This window comes from Macrobrachium nipponense, chromosome 24 (assembly GCF_015104395.2).
Source record: "Macrobrachium nipponense isolate FS-2020 chromosome 24, ASM1510439v2, whole genome shotgun sequence".
In the NCBI taxonomy this organism is placed as follows: Eukaryota; Metazoa; Arthropoda; class Malacostraca; order Decapoda; family Palaemonidae; genus Macrobrachium; species Macrobrachium nipponense.
The window spans coordinates 3,626,921-3,650,039 of record NC_061091.1 but is presented as its reverse complement, the minus strand read 5'-3'; the positions used below and the strand labels follow the sequence as shown (position 1 = coordinate 3,650,039).

The 23,119-nt window shown below is 36.0% G+C and overlaps 2 protein-coding genes across 3 annotated transcripts in view; one reads left to right on the top strand and one right to left on the bottom strand.

Moving 5' to 3' along the window:
- Window positions 1-6,464, bottom strand: part of LOC135204950 (uncharacterized) — a 20,121-nt gene extending 13,657 nt beyond the window's left edge. The window contains 1 exon segment of the mRNA XM_064235192.1: window positions 6,334-6,464. The gene's annotated coding sequence lies outside the window, so the exon portion shown is untranslated.
- A 5,749-nt stretch (window positions 6,465-12,213) lies between these two features.
- On the top strand, window positions 12,214-22,909 carry LOC135204930 (uncharacterized). 2 transcript variants are annotated; one of them, XM_064235186.1, is made up of 9 exons: window positions 12,214-12,446; window positions 12,980-13,132; window positions 15,608-15,737; window positions 15,828-15,925; window positions 17,457-17,591; window positions 18,057-18,240; window positions 19,685-19,797; window positions 21,038-21,106; window positions 22,639-22,909. In XM_064235186.1, exons 1-9 carry the CDS (start codon window positions 12,396-12,398, stop codon window positions 22,687-22,689), a joined length of 984 nt encoding a protein of 327 aa, XP_064091256.1. In that variant the 5' UTR covers window positions 12,214-12,395; the 3' UTR covers window positions 22,690-22,909. The 2 variants fall into 2 exon arrangements, with proteins under 2 accessions (XP_064091256.1, XP_064091251.1); XM_064235181.1 differs by having other exon boundaries at window positions 12,215-12,446; window positions 15,608-15,925.
- The last annotated feature ends 210 nt before the right edge of the window (window positions 22,910-23,119 follow it).

Below are 23,119 nucleotides of genomic sequence, written 5' to 3'. Positions count from 1 at the left end.
GGGGGAAAATATATTTGGAATGTGTTACTACAGAAAAACTTACGGCTGATTCGAGAGAGGTAATATGGAGAGGATGCTGTATATTGGATGTAAATGAAAGATCAAAAGGTTGTTAGAGTTATATATTATAAAAAAGAACAAATGAGTGTGAATTGCGGAAATATGTAGAAATGGCGAAAGGTTTGGCGTATTTGAAAGAATGGCTCGCTAATCGGAAAAAGCTCGTGTGTAGAGAATAGATGTCGACAGGCGTTAAAAAGGTATATAGATATATAGACCACTGGTGTTAGGACGATGGAGGAAAGATCCACCTAGGAAAGGGATATGCTATGGAGAATATGTTTCCATATTCTGGAGGAAACATACTTTAAATTAGCTATGGAATGTCACCAAACCCCCGTTGTTCCCTATCGGTATGATAGAACTGCATGTAGTTTATGTGAAACTCACCCAACTGCTGTTAAGAAATTAAGTTGGGACTATCAAAAAGGCTGTCAAAGAGAAAGAGAGAGAGAGAGAGAGAGACCCACTTAATCTTTGAATTAAAATGTCCGATGTAGTCAGCGTGAGAGGAATAAAAAATGGGCCCACAAGGTTCATTAGACACACGCCCAAGTCTTTTTAATCCACCACCTGTTTTGTCACAAATAGCTGAGCTAACCTCCAACACCTGTACAGTATCACTTGATGAGCGGTTATCAGAGAGCAAGTGAATAAAAGGTGTCACAGAGGGCGCTATAAAGTAATCCCTTTAACCGCGGCCACTTGTACTATACGAATTCATCTACTTAATGATTCAGGTATGATTCAGGTATGGGTGAATAGGTGTGCTCAATGGAGGTCAGTTTCAACATTTGGGTTTTTCGTAATTTGATATCCATTCAGGTAAAATGTTCGTGTATATACTTTAGAAACTGCAGATTCTTGACTTAATCTTGACGGATAATGCCCGAAATCACTGTGTTTTTGTTTCTTATTTTCAGTATTATGCCTTTTGCATCTGTCGACGATGGATCCTGTAAGCGGAATTTTGTGTTCGACAATGGTTTCTCTGTTGCTTTATCTAATATATGTATCTGTCTGTCTGTATATCTATATATTTTTATGTCTCCCTGTCTATCTATCTATCTATATACCTTTATGCCTATCCATCTATCTAACTATCTATCTCTCTCTCTTTCTATCTATCTGCCTATCTCTCCTATCTCTATATCTTCTTCTATCTGTCTTCTATCTCTTTATCACTCTTTCTATCTATCTATGTCTCTCTATCTCTCTATCTATCTATCTATCTGTCTCTCTATCTATCTATCTATCTATATGTCTCTCTATCTCTCTATCTATCTATCTATATGTCTATCTATCTATCTATCTATCTATCTATTACACACACACACACACACACACACACATATATATATATATATATATATATATATATAGAGAAGAGAGAGAGAGAGAGAGAGAGAGAGAGAGAGAGAGAGAGAGCTGAATTAATTGCATTATTCCCTCGATATATCCGGGACCTTGTTAGATTTCCTTGACTGCCTTTCCACTTCTAAGTCATTCTTTGGGTTAGGACAGGGTGGATTTATTTCCCATAAGAATAAACCAGTTTCTTGTCATTCTTGACTGATTTGGCTCTTTTTTCCATATACAAAAGTACAAATTAGCATTTTTTTCCATATACAAAAGTACAAATTAGCATTTTTTCGTGGAAAAAAATTGTGAATTTTATTTTCCCTGATGATTATCTTATCGGAGCCTTGTTACTTTTGGGGGAACATCAGTCTGACATCTCATGAATCTCTAATTTTTTAGAGCCATCATTTTCATATTAATTCTAAATGTTCCTTACATTCACGCGGCACGAGAGAGAGAGAGAGAGAGAGAGAGAGAGAGAGAGAGAGAGAGAGAGAGAGAGAGAGAGAGAGGATTATCCTCCCTCCTTTTCTGCAGTATCCCGATATGACGGATGAAATTTTAAAGGAATTTTTCCTACGCTGTTGACGCTTCTTCGGGAAAACCGCCCCCTACCCCTGCCCTCAACCCCCTTTAACTTTTCTCCGGGCCTGGGCTAGTTAGAGGCATCGGGCTTTCTGTCCCACTTAATTCCGAGCTGTTAATCAAACCGACTGTGGTTTGATATTGTGAACTGGAGCAAAAACTACCACAATCACTACCGATTTCATTCATAACGCATTCACTTTTCACTTTTGCCTGAGAGTTTGACCGCTTGACCCTTGAATCTCCGAAACATGACCAGAAACCAATGATTAGTTTTATGGCTCTTATACGATATGATTCTGACGTGTGCCCATTGACATTTGGTCTGTTTCATAATGATTCGTGTGTGTACGTGTGCTGCTGTTGTTGACTGAGCTGGCTTTATGCCAGCACGGACTCTTGCTCATAAAGCAATCCCGAAAGTTTCACTGGATATGTGCGTTGGAGGAATGGCCATGAATAAATGGGTAAAAATAATGGTATGGAAAAGTGAAAATGTACGCGTGTGGTCTCTGAAAACTGCCTGATGCACCATGATGTGTAAATAATCATTTTTCCTCCGTAGACGCATTTACGCGCGGAAAAAGATTTCTCCACTAATGCATCGCATTAGACTTTTCGATCAGGTAAAGCCACAGCGAAAATCAAGAGAATAAGGTCACGTCAGGCCTCTCCAACCCAGATATTATACATAGCTCTTTCGGAAGCGCCATGCTTTCCAACCATATGTCAGAGAATATGACCGGTAATGCCTTGCCTGCCAAAACTAAATATAATACGTAGGGTCATTTGAGAACGCACGGATCATCTATGGTGTGAAAATTCCAGCTTCATGAACGGATAATTGATGAAATAAAAATTCCAATAAAATAGACTTACTTACTGGGGGAGGGGGGGGAGGGGACACTAAATTATGAATTTCGAGTTTTATCGCATGCGCGTCGTGAGTTATTCTCTAGCCAGACGTTTAAAACTCACTAAAATGAGCTTAGAAACCTTGGGGAAATTAGGTGACACGACGTTCGTCACGCACTGGTCGGATTCACCAGTAGGGTCACTGCTTTCTTCAATTCCATTTTTTTTTTCATTTTCGTTCTTATGGCCTTTAGTAGTTCCTCAAGACGACCTACTATCAGTTCTGCTATTAGCAATGAATACACACAAACATATATATATATGATATATATATATATATATATATATATTATATAATGTAGGTATGTATGTATGTATATATATATGAATAACTTGATCACGAATTATATATATATATATATATATATATATATAGTATATATATATATAAACATGAATATATAAATATATATATATATTATATATATGCATATATATATATATATATATATATATATATATATATATATATATATATATAGAGAGAGAGAGAGAGAGAGAGAGAGAGAGAGAGAGAGAGAGAGAGCCCACTAGAGCTGATTAAGAAGTTTGGGTGTTACAGAGGTTACGTGGCTGAGAGTGATGCATCATTTCTATGAAGACAGAAACATGTACAGATTCTGTGGGCGGAAGGTGACTGGTTTGGTGCGAGAAATGTCTGGAGACAATGTCTTTTGTTGTTGCTGTAAAGAAGCATTTTAGATGAATTAACGCTGCTTGCAATGACTGACGTTTGCAGACGATACACAGTACTGATAAGGGATGTTGAAGAGAAGCAGCGAAAATCAGTGAAAGTCTTTCAAAATGTTTGCAAGAGGTGACATTTGAGGGTATAGATGCCACCTGGTGGAGTAAGGTTATGACTGTAAATGAGATCTAGAGAGATGACGTAATAAATGTTAATATGGATGGTGGACGAACGGAAGCAGCAGATTCATAGAAGTATTTAATGAGTTATTTTGCAGTAAACTTTTTGGAAAATATGTGTCTCAAATTAGTTTGTTTGTATGGTGTTTTTACGCTGCATGGAACCAGTGGTTATTCAGCAACGGGACCAACTGCTTTACGTGACTTCCGAACCACGTCGAGAGTGAACTTCTATCACCAGAAATACACATCTCTGACTTCTCAATGGAATGCCCGAGAATCGAACTCGTGGCCATCGAGGTAGTAGTCCAAGACCAAACCGACCACGCCACTGAGGCGCTTGTTTCAGATTAGGAAGTGAGCAGGATTCTAGCAAAAGATTGGAAGGACATCTAGACTGTCTATGGATATCTTTCCTACCCCCAACAAGAACAAAGTAGCTTTTAGGCTTACTCCCCGAGTAAGCGGAAACTTATCGAGAGTATTTCCAGATGGTTCAGCCATGCGGAGAGAATAGACGACGAGAGGCTAGAAAGAGAGCATATGCAATTCAAGTGTTAGGAGGAAGAAGGAGAGAAAGATCTAGAAATTGTTGGACTGATAGGATGGAAGAGGTGAGTGGCGCAGTGTAGGTGAGGGCCAAAGAGTTATTGAAGGTTCGACTTCAGCAGGAAGTGTGCTAAGATTGCGGAAATTTTACTGGAAGTATGAATGAGACAACCACTAGCCTGTGTATGTATGTATGTGTCTGTGTGTGTTTTATTTTTGCTTCTGTCGTCTTCTGTTATATAATTACTAACAGGGCCTCACTACAACTGGATGGTTTCTAGCGGATATATTTATTCAATAAATATATCCGCTGGATACCATCCAGTTTGAATGAGGTCCTGTTAGTAATAATTGTATTAATGCACAGAACAATTGCGTGAGTGATAAAGTTTATAAACAATATATATATATATATATATATATATATATATATATATATATATATATATATGAATAACTTGTTCACGAAGTATATAAAACGTGATGCTATGTATAAATAAAGGTTTTTTGCCACGAAGGAAAAAATGAAAAAGCGAGATAGCCAAGTACTTTCGGTCCGGTTCGGACCCTTTACTGAGGCAAACTGATTTTACAGAGAACAACATAGTCAAAAGAAAGCTTAATATACAAACTGACTCTACAAGATTAGCAAGCAATAAGGGCGATTTTCACTCTACAGAAAGGAGGAACCGCCTGAGGGTAGCCCCACCTTGAAGGATACCCGCAATAAACAAGTGATTCTCCCAGAAAACAGTACATTTTGAAAAAACACGGGAGCATATACAATTTAATATCATGAATTTTTACACAAATTTTCCCCCCCCAAAAATTATTATTAATGAAAAGACGAAAGAAAATATAAATATATATATATATCGAGCAAGAGAAAGAGCGAGAGAAAATATCGAACCAGAGAGAGAGAGAGAGAGAGAGAGGAGGAGAGAGAGAGAGAGAGAGAGAGGACCGAAAGTACTTGGCTATCTCGCTTTTTCATTTTTTCCTTCGTGGCAAAAAATCTTTATATATATATATATAATATGTATATATATATATATATATATATATATATATATATATATATGAAATTACACACAGACGCATATATATGTATATACAACTGATTTGTTCACTATAAAGACAACAATCACGATCACATGAAGTGGCGGTAATTTCAACAATTGATTATCCCTTTTTTTCAATAACGATTAGAACTATGTATGCATCCGGTGGTACGCTTTTAAATAGAAATAACCTACAAACCAGTATTCAGTAAAATTGTCTACAGTCATAAATAAATGAACACTTGAGGATTTCACTATGAAAAAATCATTGATAAAACCTGCTTCCACTGACCCGAATTTATCCCAACTTTTATAGTCTTCAAAAGACGTTCCAAAATAATTTCAGATACCGCGTATTCCTGAGCCATAAAGACGCAGCTCTTCACATCGATAGTTAGACCTCGTTTTGAATATGCAGTGCAGTTTTGGTCACCAACACTAATAAAAGGACCTAAATAGTTTAGAAGGGGTACAAGCAAGAGCAACAAAGTTAATTTCCCCTTCAGGTAAATAGGTTACCAAAGACGACTAGATAGCCTGAACGTGTATGGCTTAGAAACACGACGACTGCAAGGACAACTACTAATAGAAACATTCAAAATGCTGAGCAGAATTCAGGACGTTGTAATGGCCACTAAATGCTTAGTAAAACGCATAATGATTCTTTTGCACTTGTTGTACACCTTTGACTTATGACACTCATTATTTCACGGCACATAATGGTATTTAAGCGTTTCCTCTCTATGTCGAGATAAAATGTGTTCGCCAGATGCGTATGGCACAGAACCAAGCTATAATTTTGGTACAATGGGTTGATCTCACTTCTTGTCAAAAAGGGGGAAAAAAAAATTCAAAAAATGGAAGGAACTTCGGACACGATATTCGTAAACTATAGAGAGTGACGGGCACAACGTAAACAAAGCGAATATCTTACCTGCTTACGAAGGAACGAAGGAGCGAAGGAAAGAGAGAGAAAGAGAGAGAGAGCAGGACAGCTCCTCCTCTCAGTCCTTCTGACTGCCGCTAGCTAGTACTAGCTGGGGGGGAGTGAAGGAGGTTCATCTTCTGACACCTGTGGTGTCGGATTCATTAACTGTGCCACCTCCCCCTCCTCTCCTCATCTTAATCCCCACCACCTTCGGTATTTTCTCTCTCTCTCTCTCTCTCTCTCTCTCTCTCTCTCTCTCCACACTTCGTTAATACAATGCTTTCTTTTTTTACTTTTAATCTGATTAAAATGACTGTCTATTCACTTTTCTTCTGATTAAAATGACAATGCGGACGAAATCTTTTATAGTTTCTCTTGTGTAAAAATAAATAAATAGGTAAAAAAGGTGTTTTTCCAGTACGTTCTAAACCGATCACCAGAAATGTGAAGAAAATATGATACATTTCTTTCGACCAAACTATCTATTACGTTCGTCACCAACTTTGGAAGATAAGAAAAAAAAAATAACGCATTATGTATTCATGTACGCGATCATAGTTTTTAAAACCATTAGGACACACTCGAGTCTTGTAATGGCATCTGGCTACATGCGTGTGTGGTCTAGAGAGCGAGCATGTCTTCAGCCATATATATATATATATATATATATATATATATATATATATATATATATATATATATATATGAATGAATGACTATCACATCATCGTGATTCATATAAGTTATTCGAGCTACAAATGTCCTCTAATATCTAATTCGCTCTACCTCGGAAATGATATTTTTTCATATATGTAAACCGAAGCGGGAATTTTTTAGTTTATAATAATTTCGTCCCCTCACGGGATCGAACCACCGTCCAGCGGACAGGCACGAAATCAAGACGTCACTGTTATCAACTAAAATATTCCCTTTCGGTTTACATATATGAAAATATATAAATTCCGAGGTAGAGCGAATTAGATATTAAAGGACATTTGTGGCTCGAATAATACATATATATATATTTTCATATATGTAAACCCAACGGGAATTTTTTGTTGATAATAGTGACGTCTTGATTTCGTGCCTGTCTGCTGGACGGTGGTTCGATCCCGTGAGGGGACGAAATTATTATCAACTAAAAAATTCCTCCTTCGGTTTACATATATGAAAAAACATCAATTCCGAGGTATAGCGAATTAAATATTAGAGGACATTTGTAGCTCGAATAACTTATATGTATCTCGGTGATGTGATAGTTATTCATTCATATATATATAATATATATATATATATATATATGTATATATATATATATGATAAATATATATATATATATATACATACATATATATATATATATATATATATATATATATATATTATATATATATATATTATATATATATATATATATATATATATATACATGACTGGTAAAAATTATCTGTTACAACAGAATTCCATCTAATAAAAGGTGCTTTACCTGAGGAATGGATCTCCTGGTATAAATACCACCTTCTCTGTAACTTTTCTCATTCATCTGCCTGAAGAGGGAGACAGCAGTTTCTGAAATACTGTATTTTCTCTCTCTATATTATGGCATTTTTATGGGCTCCTTTTATTATATTATTATTATATATATATATATATATATATGTAATATATATACAATATATATATATATATAAATTTATATATATATATTATAATTTAATAAATATGATATACTTTAATTATTATATTATATATACATAATATTTCAAAGACACACTGACGCAGCCGTGAGCTGTCTGAATAACGACTAGCTAAATACGCTATTATAATCTCTATGACTAATCTCATTAACACTAAAATCAGCTATAAAACCGAGATAATCCTAAGTCTTAGTTGTTACGTCACTCTGATTTCCCTTGCTATACGGTCAAAGGTGTCATTTAAAATACGTATATATGTACACGGGCGAAACAGGTGTCCTTTCCAATGACGTCCTACGAGATTGATGATCGGAGGTATTTAAATTGTACGTATATTTCTATGCGATGGATCTCATCCAGGTGACATGTTCGCGGAATTTACATATTTCGTGTCAGTACCGAGCAAGTATGAAATGTGCCGAAGAATCGCGTTTTCTATACAGCGTATCATCAAAGCTACCGAAAATGGATCTATCGCTCTGTGTTCTCGGTATGATGCTGCATGAGCCGCGGGCCATCATTCAGCCACGGGCCCGATGGTGGCCTGTCATACAGCGTTGGCAGACGCGCTGCCATATACGAACAAAATAAAAGCAGATCAAAAGGTTTTCATAACATTAAGTTTAAAAGAAGTGGCATATAAGATGTAATAATAAAAAAGGTAAACTCGATCATGCTAAATTTAACCTTAGATAAAATTAAAACTGCTGAGGCTAGAGGGCTGCAATTAGGAATGTCTGATGATTGGAAAGTGCAAGATCAACACATCAATTTGCAGCCATCTAGCCTCGGTAGTCTTTAAGATACGAGGGCGAACAGACAAAGAAATCCTGAAGTCCTTTTTGGAGGTATAACTAAAAAGAAAACCATTGTTTAAACATTTATATTTCTCTTAATTTTCAGCTTCTCTTTCCTTTCTCCGTTAACAGCTCTCTACCTATTTCTTTTTTTTTATTTTGTATTTAAAAGCTGATTTATCAAGGGTTACTATTCACCACGAGGTATTCAAGATGAAGAGGCAGGCTTTTGCGACAACTGTGGCAACGACCCAGATTATAAAACTCAGTGTATATTGTAGAGAGAGAGAGAGAGAGAGAGAGAGAGAGAGAGAGAGAGAGAGAGAGAGAGAGGAGGTATTGACAGCTCACCTGTGTGTCACTCAATACCACGATCATTCGTCAAACTTCATCATTTAAACTTCTCGTCATTTGCTGCGTCGATCGGCGGGCGCTCCAACTTCATTGATTATTCGGTCACTTATGCTATAGGGTGGCTGATTACGTCAGCTGATAAATAAAGGGCTGGAATTATCATTAAGCGCTGTTTACAATTCTGAATGTGGTTTATAGATATGTGTGAATATTATATCTCATAATTAGTTTTTTTTTCCCAAATCATTCCCCGTTATCAGAATCAAAGAGATGCTTTTTTTTGTCATAAAAACTGTATATAGTTATATATATATATATATATATATATATATATATATATATATATATGTATATGTAGTGTGTGTGTATACATATACATACTCGTTTAAAATGACTAAACTATTATTAACAGTGATTAGCCTTTCACCTACAATAACGTAATTTTTTTTAACACTTCCCTTACGTGACCTCACCTTTACCGCGTCTTTATTTCTACTAATTACATTCAACATCCACCCTTCATTTTCATTTTCATCCACCCTGACATCCCAAACAACGTGCTGTTTTTCTCTTACCGCCGTCACTGTGAACTGAATACAGAATTGAGGCCAGAGGCCAATCACTGGGACCTACGAGGTCATTCAGCGCTGAGACGGATATTGGCAGCGAAAGGTTTGAAAGATGTAACAGGAGGAAAACCTCAGAGCAGTTGCGCTACGAAACAATTGTTAGTAAGATGGAAGAAAGAGAATACGAATGGAGGTTCAGTAAAAGAAACGAAAGGGGTTGCAGCTAGGGGCCGAAGGCACGCTGCGAAGAGCCTCAGGTAATGCCTACAGTGCATCGCATAAGTTGCACTGAAGGCAACCCTACACTGTGGTGGTATCATTCGTTATACATATTACCAAGTACTCACGCCAGTTACCCGATTTCGATATTACACCTTTGTTGTATATTTATCTCATTAACCTTTTACGCTATACCTTACGATAACTCTTTAGCAGACTTTCAAACTCTTCCACTAGTTTTTGTGGTTTCTCTTCAGTAACGCCATAAATTACTTCTGTATCACCTGCAACCCAGCAACTTTGACCAGTCACTTTTCACATCTCTCCGCCTTCAGGAGAGATAATAAAAATGTCTCATGCCCATTTTCACAGAAAGTTGTAACACCTGGTTCATTGCCAGTCGTAAAAACCTAATTCTTCACGTAATATCCTTCTGCCCCATTAGAGTCTGTCATTCCTAAAATTAGATTCTGTAATAAACTTGACTCTCCATCTTTCCTACCACCCTCTCCCTTTTACATTAGAGTACAATGATTGTTCTTCTCACCGTTTCCATTGGGGCCTTTTCTTGGCCATCCTGTAGTTCGCAATTGCTATGTCCAACCACACACGTATGTGTATGTATATATATAAATGTGCATGTATATATATATATATATATATATATATATATATATAGATATATATGTAGAATACAAAAACACATTATGTATATATATATATATATATATATATATATACATATATATATATACATATATATATATATACATATTATACATGTATGAAAATATATCAATTCCGAGGTAGAGCGAATTAGATATTAAAGGACATTTGTAGCTCGAATAATTTATATGAATCGCGTTGATGTGAAAATTATTCATATATACAATATATATAATAAAAATACACACAAACACAAACGCACATATAATTATATACATATATATATATATATATATATATATATATATATATATACGTAATTTGTATGTGTACATTTCTTCTTGTGCATATATACGTATAAAATACATACATACATATATAGATAATATACATACACACACACATATATAATATATATATATATATATATATATACATATATATATATATACATATATATATATATATATATATATATATATATATATATATATATAAACATGATTTGTATGCGTTATAGTTCTTTCTGTATATACCAACCTCTCAGTCTGTCAAATCCGAACGTATCACTTATACACGAGGGTTAACTACTTCGCATTTGCATAGTAATTACTTCCATTTCAACAGGTAGGGTTAGCTTGTACCGGGAAACACGCTGTTTATTTCATTAGTACTGGGAAAATATGTCGAGAGAGAGAGAGAGAGAGAGAGAGAGAGAGAGAGAGAGAGAGAGATTGTAAATATAATGATTTTCTTGCTAGGGTTTAAGGAAAGTAAATAAACATATATATATGTATATATATATATATATATATATATATATATATATATATATATATATAGAGAGAGAGAGAGAGAGAGAGAGAGAGAGAGAGAGAGAGAGAGAGAGAGAGCTTCTGCCCACGATAACCTTCAAAAGAAAAAAAAAAAAACAGATGAATAAAGTGATTTATGACGGTCGCCTAATGTCCATTACGAAAGAGACCCAGACGTGGCGTTTTTTATTTCAAATATTTCTTCCAAAACTTACATTCTGTCGGATTTTGGGAATCACGCTAATAAAACGTTTCAGAAGGATGGTTCGTTTCATTTATTGGTGTTTTTGCGAGGAAACGTTGATTTTTTTATTTTATCTTATTTTATTTTTTCGTAAAGGAGATTTCGGAACAAGCTGTTACCAGATGTAGCACGAAGGAATTTCGAAAAGTATATGGAATCTCTCTCTCGCTCTCTCTCTCTCTTCTCTCTCTCTTCTCTCTCTCTCTCTCTCTCCATACATTTTATATATATATATATATATATATATATATATATATATTATGTATGTATGTATATATTCATATATACATATTTAATGCATTTATTCATATATTTCTATATATATGTATATGTATATATATATATATATATTATAGTATATATATATATACACGCAGTTATACTTCTCCACTTGTGTACAGGCAATAAAAACTGTGTGAGAGAGAGAGAGAGAGAGAGAGAGAGAGAGAGAGAGAGAGAGACTTAGGGGGGCGGAGTCAAAACAGACACAACTGAATCAGGAATGAGACAGGTGTGAGAGAGAGAGAGGCCAACGAGTGAGCAGCGTCACACTCGACAGCACTCGAGAACTGCTGCTGGTTAGCGGAGGTGATCTTTTCCTTTTCCGCCTCCACTTCTCCAACGCCACTTGTGGGAGGGAAGCAGGAGAAGGAGAGAGAGAGAAGGGAAAAGAAGACGAGACACTGGTATATTTTGGCAGAGCAAAAATGTCCACTATGTTCGGTGTCTTCCTGATCGCTCTCCTTGTGACGTGTGAGGTAGATCTAAACTTTTATTTTTTATTCTTTTTAATAAAAAGCGATTTAACAGTTGTGTCGGAAGTGTAATTCATTTAAATCGTTAAAAAACTAATACGTATCTTCATTTAAGTTTTGATTTGCCGTCGAGAAACGAATAAAAAGACTAATTATCACGTCAGCAAGGAAAATACATTTTCTGAAGATTGAATCTGTAGGGTTTTATGTGCATTCTAAACTGTAGTACTATGCGCTCAAGAGTCATTGTAGGGGTTTATATACATTCTAAACTACAGAACTATATGTTTAAGAGTCGCTCTAGCGTTTTATATAGCTACATTCTAAACTGTAGTACTATGCGCTCAAGAGTCACTGTAGGGGTTTATATACATTCTAAACTATAGAACTATGTGTTTAAGAGTCGCTCTAGCGTTTTATATAGCTACATTCTAAACTGTAGTACTATGCGCATAAGAGTCACTCTTGGGTTTTATATACATTCTAAACTGTAGTAGTACTATGTGCTAAAGAGCCATTTCCCTTCGGAACGCAAGGAGTGCGGTGGAATGGCGCCTCCTGTGGTAGACCCGAGAGGAGGGAACGTTTTTCCCGCGCTGGGGTTCGAACTCTGCAGCTTGATCGTCGCCGATCAGACGAGGGTCGACTGCATCGCTTGCTTCGCGGGAGCAGACTCCGATTGGCTACAGGTAAGGGTCCTTTCTCCCTTAAATCTCAGATGGATCCGGTTCTCATGTCATACAGGGTGTCCATAAAGTCCCAGTACCATTACAAGCAATAAATACTTGTCATGGTACTGGGACTTTATGGACGCCCTGTATTTTCGTCGTTATCGATGGAGTTTTATGCTGTCAGAGCGCTATATAATTCTGGGTGTCCATAAAGTCCCAGTACCATTACAAGTAATAAATACTTGTAAGGGTACTGGGACTTTATGGACACCCTGTCGGAGTGCTGTATAGTCCTGTTGTTATCACAGATTTTAGTATTTGTATTTTCTCTTCTAGCTTCGAAACTATACCTCATTATTTTAGAGGACTTTGTGAACTGATTTTAAACATTCCCAGTCGAATCCTAGTCTACTGATCAGCCGACCGTCTTTCCATTATCCTTACTGAATTAGGACTAACTCCTAAACTGTAGTAGATTCACATCAACCGTGCATCTGATGTCGAGGGCCGTCCCTGATTGGCTGTTGATAGGCCAGTCACAGGACTGGAAACTCTGTCTCTCTCGAGAGTTCACATAGGCAGGATGTATGTTCCACCTCTCCTGAGGCACGCTTTTGAAAGACGTGTCCCTAAGGAGAGGTGGAACATACATCCTACCTATGTGAACTCTCGAGAGAGACTGAAAGTTTCCAGCCCTGTGATATATTAACAGCCAATCAGGAGCGTCTTAAGGGACTTCTGGCCTAGACATCAAATGCACGGTTGATGTGAATCTACTATAGCTACCTAATCAACTTTTATGGTACGGAAAAAGTCATTTTCCTGCGTTCAGACAGACTGACGTTTTAAGTTCACACTAGGCCTGGTCAGCACTTGGGTGGGATACCACCTACGACTCCCGGATACCAGGCATCGAGAGGTTGTGGTCACTGTACTTTGCTAAGCCTGGTGAATGTAGCAGCATTGATATATTTCAATTTACCCTCTGTTAAAATAAAACCTTTTATTCAACATTGCATTTCATCGTAAAACGATCGTAAACTAATCAGGAATTATATACGAATTTGAGTGAGGTAATTTTCTGTCATTAGCCTCAGGTGCAAAGTATGCTTTCTCAACAGCCATTTAGGCAAAGATACCTAATGCACTTCACGAGGTTAATTACGGCTAATGAGCACCGCGCAGGTGATCTCTTGGCGCCTCTTGACAAGTTTGTGATGGAAATGTCACCTGGACTTTACGTGAATATAAGAGGTTGAAAGCTTGACGATTAGTGCGTAGTTTCTATTCCTAATCTTACTCAAGTACGTCAGAGGTAATTACTCCTATGTATAAATGCAAGTTTTTTTTTTCTCGTGGAAAATTATGTTAAATACTTATAGGAACTCGTGCACTTGTATGTAAATGTGCACACCTGCGAGTGCTGCGCACACATGCGCACACAAACGCACGCAAATACTTACATACATGAATGCATATACATACATACATTCCCACAACAAATATACTACATATAATGAATGATTATATATATATATAAATAAATATATATATATATATATATATATATATATATATATATTTATATATATATATATAATCATTCATTATATGTAGTATATTTGTTGTGGGAATGTATGTATGTATATGCATTCATGTATGTAAGTATTTGCGTGCGTTTGTGTGCGCATGTGTGCGCAGCACTCGCAGGTGTGCACATTTACACACAAGTGCACGAGTTCCTATAAGTATTTAACATAATTTTCCACGAGAAAAAAAAACTTGCATTTATACATAGGAGTAAATATATATATATATATATATATATATATATATATATATATATATATATATATATATATATATATATATATATATATATATATATATATATATATATATATATATATATTTAAAGGAAGAGGTGTCCAATCAGACGACAGTCATGTACACGTACGTGTTTTATTAAGAAACGTTTCATGTTGTCACCAACACATCTTCAGTCTGCAATTGAAATTCACAATTAGAATAAACTTGAAAATTACAATAAAAATTAAATAAACATAAAAATTACAATAAAAATTAAAATATACTCAGAACGTTAAAATAGAGAATGAGAAGAAAACTACCTATTCATAAAGAAAGAAAGAGCTGAGTGACTACAAACGGTAAGGTCTGCACACAACGTATATAAAGACAAATGCCACGAAGTGCAGAGCAACGATGGAATGGTGCCAGGCCTTTCAACTTACTGTCCTTTCCTTAGCTAAGTAAAGGACGCTATGTCGAAAATGCAGAATAAACTACGAAAGTACTTGTCTTCAAAAGTCCCGGTTTTCACTCGCCTTCTTTTGCATGGATTCTGCGATATTCCCAAGCGCGCGTTCCTTCGTGCTTGCATTGGATATATTGATTGATATAAACAAATAATGAATATAACTGGTCTGAAACACAGGAGCTACAACATGACGAGTTTTTTTTCTTTTTTTCCAGGCCAATGACTGTGTTGCAAAATGGCTTCCGAGAAACCTTGCGATTTGTGCTGATGTTTCCAGGACTGGCAACAGAGACAACACTGATAATGGCAACGCAGGTGGCAACGGAGGCGATAACGGCAATGCAGGTGGCAACGGAGGCGATAACGGCAATGCAGGTGGCAACGGAGGCGATAACGGCAATGCAGGTGGCAACGGAGGCGATAACGGCAATGCAGGTGGCAACGGAGGCGGTAACGGCTTCGACGTCGTAGCCCAAAGCAAGCTTCAGAATTGTCTAAGGAGAGAAAAAAATAGCCAGATAAGAGAGAAGGATGTGAGCTTCCCCCCTCCCCCCGTCCCACCACCAACCCCACTCCACAATCCCCGCCCTCTCTCTCTCTCTCTCTCTCTCTCTCTCTCTCTCTCAATTTCACTGGTCCTGTCTTCGCCATTAAACATCCTTCAAACCTCCATATACACCTCTCTCTAATGACCCCATCCTGTCTAAAACATCCATGGCTCTATAACTCGCCCCCCGTCCCCTGCCTGATAAAAGTTATTTCCTTCTACAGACATTTCTCACCTGTTTCCATTCCTATCTTTCATTCCCTCCCTCAGAGCACCTTTCTTTCCTATCTTTCCTCCATCAGCATTCCTTCATGCCTTCGCACGTCATCCTTTTATTTAGACATTCCTCTCTTCGATGACCTAAGTTGTTGGGACGCCATGGTACATTTTTGCATCAATCAATCAATCAATTGGACATTCCTCCAACCGCCCCCTGGACGTTCTTGATAGTTTCTTGAGAGCTGATAGTCAGCTCAGTGGTCTGGGCAAATAATAATAATAATAATAATAATAATAATAATAATAATATGTGCTGGGAGAAGACCTTCATTATTACAGGTTTTACTAAAAATAACGTCTATTTCAGCCGCGTTTATTTTGTCTAGCAGTTTTTCTGTTCTTGTCATGACTGACTTTTCTCCTGTACTCAAATTGGCTACTAAAACGCCAAATGGGGGATTCAATTTAACAAATACCACGTTTTTTGACACGAGTACCCCATTTGGCTTTTCAATAGCCAATTTGAGTACAGAGGAAAAGGCAGGATAATGAGAAGAATAGAGAGAAATTTCCATACAAATTAAAAGCGGCTGAAGTAGCCGTTATTTTCAATAAAACCTTTTAATAATAATAAAAATAACAACAATAATAATAATAATAATAATAATAGGAGGCAGGATGCAACCCGGAACCCCACACTATAAATACCACCCAGTCAAATTGGAGGACTGTGATAGAGCAAAAAAAAAAAAAAATAATAATAATAATAATATAATAATAATAAAAGCTTTGTCAACTAGACAACTGGAAATTAAGGTTTTAGATAACAGAGAAGCCTATATTTCAACGAGACCCAGTACACGAACAATAATGTGTTTAAACGTGTCCTCTAGGTTGATTTTCTGCAAATGAAACTGCGGTCTAAGAGGGATGACTTCAGTGATGAAAGAGGCAGCAGTCACTGCCACATTCATCCTCTCAGTTGCTGGAACAGTTGATAAATACCCGAGGAAAAGTTCGGTCACCAATGTCGTTTCTTATTCCTAGTACATTCACGAGTCCTCTTCCGTTTAAAAGTAGCGCATGCGGAATAAAGCAAGACGCAACTTCGTAGATGGATTATACTTATCTCTCAAATTGGTCTGGAAACTTATATAACTATCCATAGGCTACTTGCAGCTCATCTGATGACCTCTGGGTAGTAACTCGTGCTCTGAAAACTTATATCTATCCATAGGCTAATTGCAGCTCATCTGATCAGCACTGGGTAGTACTAATTCCTGCCCTTTGCGTTGCAGCGGGCCAGTGTTCTCTACAAGAAAGGAGGCCAGTTCCTAAAAAATGTCGGGGACTCCAAGATTATTGAGGACGGAGGAGCCACCATGTTCTCCTGCATGGCGCAAGAACTGGTTCTGGGCGACAAAGGTTTAAGGGTAAGGCGGATCACAATAGGATAAGGCAATCCTTTTCATTGGTTTCCTGCAAAAAGAAAACTACCTAGATGGCTAGTTGTCTGTCCGTCCACACTTTTTCTGGCCGCTCTCAGATCTTAACGACTAGGGAGGCTAAAGGGCTGCGAATTGGTCCTTTTCATTGGTTTTCTGTAAAAAAGAAAATGACTGAGATAGCTACTTGTCTGTCCGCCCTCAGAACTTGGCAAGTAGGGAGGCTAGAGGGCTGCAAATTTCTAAGTTGTTCATCCACCCTCCCATCATCAATCATACTAAATTGCAGCCCTTTATCCTCGGTAGTTTTCCATGACCGTGCATCTGGCACCGGTACAAAATGTAAACTGCTATCGTACAGATATCAGGATAATCTTTGAAAGTATATCTGCCTCTTGATATCGGTAAATCCCTATTGTTCGAAGTTACCTGAGGGAAAAAAATCCTTTTCAGTTTCCTCTGTGGGAACACTGTGGCAGCTGCTTCACCAGATTCCAGATGGATCCGGTCAACGAACAGTGGCACTTGGGGCAGGGTCACAAGCCCGAGCCGGAAGGAGAGGAGAGAGCTGCACGAAAGGATGGGCAGGGAGAGGTCAAGGCAGAGGTGAAGAAGCTGGAGAACTCCAGTCGACTAGGTAAGGCCGCTCAAGAATCGTTTTATGAACAGAACCTTTCTTCAACTTGCTTATAATTATTATGCTCAATCTTCTCAGCACTTTGAAACAGAATTGAATATATAGAATTTAGGCCAAAGACGAAGCACTGACACCTGTACGTATAAGGTTATTCTGCGCTGAAATGGAAATTGACAGTAAAAGGTTTGAAAAGTTTAAAGGAGGAAAACCTCAAAGCAGTTGCACTATGAATCACTTGTCAGACGATGGAAAGTAAGATGGAAGAATGAGAATATGAAAGGAGGTACGGTAAAAGGGACGAAAAGGGTTTGGTTGCAGCTAGGGGCCGAAGGCACGCAGTGAAGAACCTTAAGTAATGCTGCAGAACTGCAATTAGCAATTGGAAACACCATCATCCGAACACCCTAACAGATAAATAAATCCCTTAATATATAAATAATGTTTGAAGTCTGGTGTATCAAATGAATGGTTTGTTTTTATTTTATTTATTTATTTATTAATTTATTTTTTGTCAATTGACTACGAGTTTAGCTCTACTGCAAATGGATTACATGTAAATGCCTTCGGTACTTTAGTTATCATTACTGCTTAAAAAAATTCTGTCGATACCTGAGAAGATTTCTATTTTTATTTCCGCTTGCTCGGGGAGTAAGCCTACAAACTCATTTGTGAAAAAGGTTTTTTGCGTTGCTTGTTTTGTTTGTTTGTATGGTGTTTTTTACGTTGCATGGAACCAGTTGGTTATTCAGCAACGGGACCAACGGCTTTACCACGTGACTTCCGAACCACGTCGAGAGTGAACTTCTTTCACCAGAAATACACATCTCTAACACCTCAATGGAATGCCCGAGAGTCGAACTCGCGGCCACCGAGGTGGAAGGTCAAGACTATACCGATCACGTCACTGAGAAGCTCATTTTGCGTTGCGTTAGACACAGGAATTTTAGAACAGGATGTTCATGATTTATTTATCAGAATTAAAATGTAAAAAAAGATAAATAAATACAGAGCATGTTAATCTGCACAGAAAAATTATTTCTAATAAAATACAGCGGTTTTTTTTTTTTTCATTTTCGTTGGTGAAACAACGCTCTATTTGACCGTAGACTTCAGCACGCGCCCCGAGTAAGCTGGAGGTCGGATCACGCCTTGTTTATTCTTACTCTATCTCTCGAGCTCATGTGAAGCTAGATATTAATTTGCTTTTAGCATGATCTGAATTGCTTTGCAAAATGAAAATTTTCCCCTTTATATTATTATTATTTCCAAATCACAATTTGTCCCTTATAGAGTTATCATTATTCATATTATTATATTATATATGATTATTATTCCAAAATCCCAACAATTTGTCCCCTTATATGATTATCATTATTAAACTTACTTATTATATTTCATTTATTATTATTATTATTATTATTATTATTATTATTATCATTTACAGGAGAAAGAAATCTCGTCTATGAATACGGGTACGTTGGACATGACATGCCCTACCATGGCATAGGGCCCTTCGCGGTAGATATTCTAAAAGGAGATTGCATTTATAAGAAACTGGTAAGTAACTGCAGTGTAATCGCATCACTTATAAACACACATACACACACGCATATATATATATATATATATATATATATATATATATATATATATATATTATTGAAATTGCTTTAGTGATATCATATAATTTTTTTACATGAATATTCATACCGTTGAGTTTTTAATCATTATCAATCTGATATATATATATATATATATATATATATATATATATATATATATATATATATAATATATATATATAATATATATATATATATATATATATATACTATCTGACCATGTGTACTCACTGTTACAACTCTCTCTCTCGCTCTGTTTCTCAACATTATCAGACTTCCGAGTTCGTTCTTGTTTTACACAACTGAAGAGTTTTTACTATGAAAGTTAACAATAAACGGAGTTCATACAAATAATAAATAAAATTAATAATTTGACACTTCATATAGTATAGCCTAATATATTCGGTATTGAGCGACGTACTATATAATATTTCTAGAGTCCGTCTTAAAATTACGTTTTCTAATTTCGTCAATAAAGAAAATGGATCATTATAAGTAGCGCTCTATTATAGTATAAACGAAACCGTGAAACGGATAAATCTTTCATCATTACAATTGCCTTGCACTCTTCTTTTACTATATTATTTGATAACGGTACATCTTAAAAAAAAAAATTTCTATTATGGGATGGACCTTGGGTGTAAATCAGTTGACCTAAATTTTACTATATTATAACATCGCTGGTCTGTATCGTCTAGTGACTGTCTTTCTCTCTTCGGCCAAGCTCTGGGATTCTCTTCCTACTTCTATTGTCGCTTTTAATTACGGTCTAGCTCCTCTTCTCCTTCCTTCCCTCATTCTGCTTTCATCTTTGTTCACTCCGATCCTTGGTAAGGAAGGACATAATAGTACATTCTAGGTCATTTCTTACGCAATCAAACGAAAGGGTTTGCAGCTAGGGGCCGAAGGGACGCCGCAAAGAACCTTTCAGTAACGCCTACAGTACACCCTTTGTGGTGCACTAATAGCAATAACCACCTATGGGGTAGGAGTCTAGCGCAGCATCGAAAATACTGTATTATCGACTCTGTGATAAATGCAAAATCAGAGGGACCCTTCAAGGTAATCCTCAAACTCCAACGGGGTGGGGGGGGGGGGGTGGGAGAGGAATGATTCATTATATTCAATCATTTGTCCTTTCTCTGTTTTGAACTGTATTTTCACATCTGTTGCAGACAGAAACCGGAAGTCTGGATGCCCTACTACTGGCCATCTTGGAAAACGATTACCCAGTGCCCGCTTGGGTAAGTTGAAGCGCTGACATCAGTTAAACCCACTCATTGAAAGTTCTTGTGCGTAGGTATTAGATACATAAAACGTACAGACACTAATAAGGCCTCATAAAAGTAAGAAAATCCAGTAAGTCATTGAATTCAGTCGATTACGATAAAATCTAAAATCTAAGAATTTTTTTAGCTGGTGGGCACTGAACTATTTTTTTTTTTTTTTTTACTGCTTGAAGAGGTCATTTACTTTTATATATATATATATATATATATATATATATATATATATATATATATATATATATAGATATATGTATATATATGTATATATATATATATATATATATATATATATATATATAGAGAGAGAGAGAGAGAGAGAGAGAGAGAGAGAGAGAGAGAGAGAGATAATACGCGTGTGTGGGTAGTTACAGTACCCTTTTGAGAGAGAGAGAGAGAGAGAGAGAGAGAGAGAGAGAGAGAGAGAGAGAGAATATGTGTGTGTGGGTAGTTACAGTTTCTATTTGGGGCGAAATTTATTTAGTGGCTGGGCAATTTACTGCCTAGGTCTAGGCTAGCTGCCCACCAAGTTAACATGTTACGTATAAGTCTGATAAATGTAGACTTAAATCATAACTGTGATCTTTGGAAGTGAGTTATGGTAATGACATCTTGGTTGATAAACTACTGCGGCAAACTAACAGCAACTATGGTTTCATTTTGTCGCTTCTTACGCATTTTTATTGGGCCGATAACTACAGCCTTTGTCAAATTACAATCAAACTTCCAATGCTGCATACGAGAGAGTAAGGATTCCAATATGTGTTTAGTCAATGAATTTAATGAATGTCTGATTATTATTTTATTTTTATCATCTTCGCCTTAACAATAGTTCGTTCGTGTGAGCTCGTCTTTTGCATTATGTCTAGTTAATTTTTTTTTTATCAACACTTAACTGTATTATTTAAAATCATTTCTGAGGATGTGTTGCACGTATGTACGTAAATGTAGCTATGTTGTCGATATAGTCGAATTGTGTATGTTCAGTGCATATACATATAAAATATATTTATATATCTGTATATATATATATGTGTATATATATACAGAATATAATATAGACTATTATATCATATATATATACTAATAAATAGAATATATACGTATAATTATATAGATATATATATTATATATATAGTATAATATTATATATATATATATCTATATCATATATAATAATCACCCTATATATATTAATATATCTATATTAATCTATTATCTATAATATATATCTCTAAATAATATATGAGAAATTTACTTTTCTTTTTTTTTGTCACGTAGTTTGTACTGCTACCTGGGAAGTATACGTGAGTCTAGTTATTCTGTCACAATTATCCAAATGCCTTTCACACAACCAAGAACTATTTTTCTTAAACGTATGCACGCGTATCAGTAACTGTGCGCGCATATCCAATATCCAATATCTGATATCTAATATCCAATATCTAATAAACAATGTCTAATACCCAATCCACTCGTATCGTTTCCAGATTTTCAGACAGATCTTGAACAACATCGGCTCCATCAACCTTCCAGCGTAGAGGAGACTCTATAGGAAATCGTGGAATGTAATATCCTCCAAATTCTGGGGAATCGAATCTACAATATATACTGTTCACTGATGTGTTAAAACACTCCTGTGGCGTCGCGATGTGCAATTCTACTCATACTTCCTTTCTGACCGTAACATGGAGGTGGCACTGGATACAGACAATTGTATAGAAAGCTGTTAATTAAATATAATGTAATATGTATATATATACATATCAATATATAAATATATATATAATATATATATGTATGTATATATTATATTTATTGATATGTATATATATATTATATATATTGTGTATATATATCTATTATATATATATATATATATGTATATATAAGTATATATATATATATATTATATATATATATATTTATATATATATTATTCATATATATTGTATATATATATATAAAATA

Excerpts from the sequence above, each read along its gene's own strand:
- LOC135204930 (XM_064235181.1), top strand. The coding sequence starts at position 12,396 with ATGTCCACTATGTTCGGTGTCTTCCTGATCGCTCTCCTTGTGACGTGT. Across the intron at positions 15,926-17,456 it reads GCCAGATAAGAGAGAAGGAT|CGGGCCAGTGTTCTCTACAA; the intron begins GTGAGCTTCCCC and ends TTTGCGTTGCAG. Across the intron at positions 18,241-19,684 it reads GGAGAACTCCAGTCGACTAG|GAGAAAGAAATCTCGTCTAT; the intron begins GTAAGGCCGCTC and ends TATCATTTACAG.